At 60.7% G+C, this 3,778-nt stretch overlaps 1 protein-coding gene across 1 annotated transcript; it reads right to left on the reverse strand.

The window, feature by feature from the left end:
* On the reverse strand, window positions 1-3,778 carry AQP8 (aquaporin 8). The gene is made up of 5 exons (XM_050317583.1): window positions 3,543-3,778; window positions 2,043-2,169; window positions 1,244-1,458; window positions 377-511; window positions 1-43 (listed from the first exon to the last, which is right to left on the reverse strand). The coding sequence occupies exons 1-5, from the start codon at window positions 3,776-3,778 to the stop codon at window positions 1-3; spliced, it is 756 nt and encodes a 251-aa protein (XP_050173540.1).

Below are 3,778 nucleotides of genomic sequence, written 5' to 3' on the forward strand. Positions count from 1 at the left end.
TCACTGCAGGAGCAGGCGTGTGGTCCGGTCACCCATCAGGAGCCTTTGGGGAGGCAAAAGAGAGAGAAATCCGGGGTCAGCACTTCTGCCCTCGCAGGGGAGCAACAGGGACATGGCAATGGCAGCAGCCCAGCACCAGCAGAGCTGTATTCACCACACGGGACATGGATGGAGCTAACACAGACATTTGGACACAGGTGGGATCTCTGCTGTCATCCTCTCCTCAGGAGAAGGGAAGGGATTTTCCAGCCCTCGGACATCTTTGTGGAAAAGTGGCCGCTTGCAGTGTCAGTGCAGGGAGCTGAGCAGCAGCACAGGGGGTACAGGGGGTCAGTCTGCACACCCCGCTCCCTGTGCTGCCACAGGCACCACGTACCTCACCAGCACACCCACCAGGAGGGCAGCGACCATGGGCCCTACCCAGTACACCCAGTGGTAGTCCCAGTAGTTTGCCACCAGAGCTGGTCCAAAGGCTCGGGCAGGGTTCATGCAGGCTCCAGACACGCCACCCCTGCAACAAGAACAGAGTGGCTGCGTCACTGGGGTGGGACACGGGGCCAGCACCGTCCCCTTGGCTCAGAACACGCTGTGCCATCCCAGCACGGCTGCTTGGGGATAGGGATGGTTTTGCACGGTAGCCCAGCCCCGAGTGGCTGCTCAGCTGCCACCCAGGGACCAGCCCAGCCCCGGGAGTGGCCGCTCACCAGCACCAGCCTTCACTCACACCACTGGCCAGTTACTGGGGAAAACCCAGCGTGAGGTAGAGGCACCAGTGCCAAGTTTATTTTGGGGTATCCCAGGAGCCAGGCTTTCAAACAGGGAAGGCTCATTATCCCACCACAGTGGCACCGTGGCTGGGCTGCTCTCCCAATGCACAGAGAAAGCTGCAAGCTTGGCAGCACTTCCAGCAGCCCCGGGGACACGAAGGACATAAACCCTCTCCTGTTTGCTCAGAGCTTCCTACAGCAAACACGGCCCAGGAGGGCCTGGGGTTTATCACCCACCGCCGGTGCTCGTGAGGGCTGCGCCAGCTCCGGTGCCACGTGCCGGGCTGAGCCGACACCAGCCCTGTGCGCGGGCTGAGGCGGGACCAGAGCAGCCCTGACTGCGGCTGTTTGGAGCTGCCCCTGGGGCTCTGAGCACCAGCTCCATCCCCACAGCCAGTGGTCCCACCTGGCCCCCTGCCTGGTGCCATCAGCTGCTGGAGCGAGGGCAGGAGCGGGCACGGGGCTGAGGAGCTCACCCCGCCAGGATGCCGGCCGTGACGGTGAAGCCGACGCAGAACGGTGCCAGGGGGGTCTTGGTCTTCCCGTTGACGGCGCCCATGCAGACCACCAGGACCAGGAAGGTGGTCATGACGACCTCCCCCACGAGGGCAGCAGGGATCTGCTCGTCGGCCGTGATGCCGCCGAAGGCTCCCCCGCTGGCGTTCCCGTAGCGCTCGCTCGGTGCCACGGCCTGTGCGGGGGGAGCCCGTTGGTGCCCTCCATGCTCCACACTGAGGCTTTACCGGGCATATGTGCTCACTGTCAGGACAGCGTGGGCGGGTTAAAGAGGAGCTAAACTCAGCACTTGCCTCCTGAAAGCCAGCCTGGCAAACATCAACTCGCTGACAAGGCTCTCGGTGTCTCCTGGGACAATGAGCCAGGTACCGCTCTCCTGGGGGGGATGAGCCTCACCCAGTCACCCAGGGGCTTGTGGCGGCCAAATCACGCAGTGCAGGTGGGTGCTGGCTGCCAGGATGGTGGGCATGGGCAGCACCAAACCCAAACTGAGCTTGGGGTGCAGTGCTGGAGGCACAAGTGCAGGGAAATGCTGTGTGTGAACATGGTGGGAGGGTGCAGGGGGACCGTGTGCCCTTCTGTGCCCAGTTAGTGTGGCACAGCAAACCTCTGGAGGACAGATGGAGCTAGTAATCAGTTAATTAGCCTGGCCTTAGAGCCTGGGGCTGCAGCAGGCTGGGGTGGTCAGGCCAGCTCTGGCAGAGCAAGGGGAGTCCCTGTGTCCCAGCCCTGGGTGGAGAGGACCCCCAGCATCCTTACCTTTGCCAGGCCGGCTCCAATCATCCCTCCACAGAGCTGGGACACCCAGTAAGGGATGAGCATCGTCATGTTCAGCCCCCCCACCAGCCACACGCCCAGGGACACGGCAGGGTTGAAGTGGCCTCCGCTGCAAAGGAGAGAGGAGCATCAGCAGAGGTTCCCTCCCAGCACAGGGTTCCCTTCCTGGGGCTCACCAAGGGCTGGAGCCACAAATGCTTTTCCAGTCCTTTTGTGGGAAGGTGCTACATGCTCCAGAAGAGCAGAACCCAGCTGTCTCCTCCCTCTGCAGTCACTGCTTCAAAGCAGCAGCAGCATCAGGCTGGACACCCAACCCATCCTGCAGTGCTGGCAGGGGCAGTTTGAGGGACATGGTTTGGGGATGGGTCTCTGGAGACCTCCAGGTGCTTCCAGGAGCTGCTGCAGCACTGGCAGAGCAGATGTGGGGAGAAGGGGTCTCCCCCAGAGCTGCAGGAATGCTGGGGGGTTGGTACCCAGCTTGGGAGGTGACAGGAGGCAGGGACAGAGAGGGGCTGTCGGGCCGGGCACCTCAGTACCAGACCTAAATCACTCGTCTCGAGGACCACAAGCAAGACAGACTCAGAGACCCTCTAATTAAAGCAGATTATCATGAGACACGTGCTAACGAGCAGGTTTCATAACCAATCAGCCCTGATAATTGCTGGTGAGGGATGAGTCAGAGTGTCTGGGAACGATAATCACACCTCATTCCTCAGCTGGAATTAAGAGCCATCATCAGAGCAAGGCATTGTGTTGTTCAGGGCAGCAAACGCTTGGGCTGGATGGGGCTTGGGCTGTGAACACCCCCAGGACAGGAGGGAGCCTGGGGGCTGAAGGAGGACCTGGCTGCAAACCAACCCCAGCCAGCTGTGGCTGCCCCATGCCTGGAAGTGTCCAAGGTCAGGTTGGACTGGGCTTGGAGCAACCTGGGCTAGTGGAAGGTGTCCCTTCCTTGAGGATAAATCTATATCTTAGCACCAGACAACACCTTTTTCAATGAGAGGTTTGTCTAAATGTTGCTTTTGGGGAATTGAAGCCACTTGTAAATGGGAGCTAAATCTCTCACCTGAAGATACCCAGGGGAGTAGCACACTTGGGTCAAAATGTTTTGCTCTGACATCCTTGTGAAAGGAATTGTCTCAGCTTTCCAGAGAATCAGAGAATCATGGAATGGTTTGGGTTGGAAAGGACCTTAAATATCTTTTAGTTCCAACCCCAAGAAGAGGGTATTTCTATTTCAGCTTTGACAGCTTTTGTTAAAAAGGGGCTAAGAATTAAAATGGTCAGTCCAAAGCCAGGTGAACCGCCCCAAGCCCACAGGATTAGGGGTGCCACCACAGATGGCCCCACCAGTGCCACCACCACCAACCCCCCGCAAGCAGCCACGGCACTGACCAGGGGCTGGATGGCAGGGCAGGGGTGCTCAGCACCGAGATGTGGGCAGGGAGGGTCCCAAAGGCCGTGTGTGCCGGCCCCCCTTACCTGATGTCCCCCAGGACGGCGACGGCGGTGCCCAGGGCCAGCCCGTGTGCCAGGGCGGGCTGCAGCCGCCCCGCGCCCTCCACGGCGGCCAGGACGCCGGTGAAGATGAAGAGGGCACTGCCCAGCAGCTCTGCCAGGCACGGCTGCACGTGGCGCTCGAACCAGGGTGGCCGCCAGGCCTTGGCCTTCACCTCCATGTCCAGCAGCTCCCGCCCTGTGTGCTCGGCCCCGGCCAT

The sequence above is a fragment of the Myiozetetes cayanensis genome, unplaced genomic scaffold, assembly GCF_022539395.1.
Source record: "Myiozetetes cayanensis isolate MyiCay16 unplaced genomic scaffold, myiCay2020 scf20-37, whole genome shotgun sequence".
Lineage (NCBI taxonomy): Eukaryota > Metazoa > Chordata > Aves > Passeriformes > Tyrannidae > Myiozetetes > Myiozetetes cayanensis.

Excerpts from the sequence above, each read along its gene's own strand:
- AQP8 (XM_050317583.1), bottom strand. The coding sequence starts at position 3,778 with ATGGCCGGGGCCGAGCACACAGGGCGGGAGCTGCTGGACATGGAGGTG. Across the intron at positions 1,459-2,042 it reads TTGGAGCCGGCCTGGCAAAG|GCCGTGGCACCGAGCGAGCG; the intron begins GTAAGGATGCTG and ends CCCCCCGCACAG. Across the intron at positions 44-376 it reads CTGGTGGGTGTGCTGGTGAG|GCTCCTGATGGGTGACCGGA; the intron begins GTACGTGGTGCC and ends GCCTCCCCAAAG.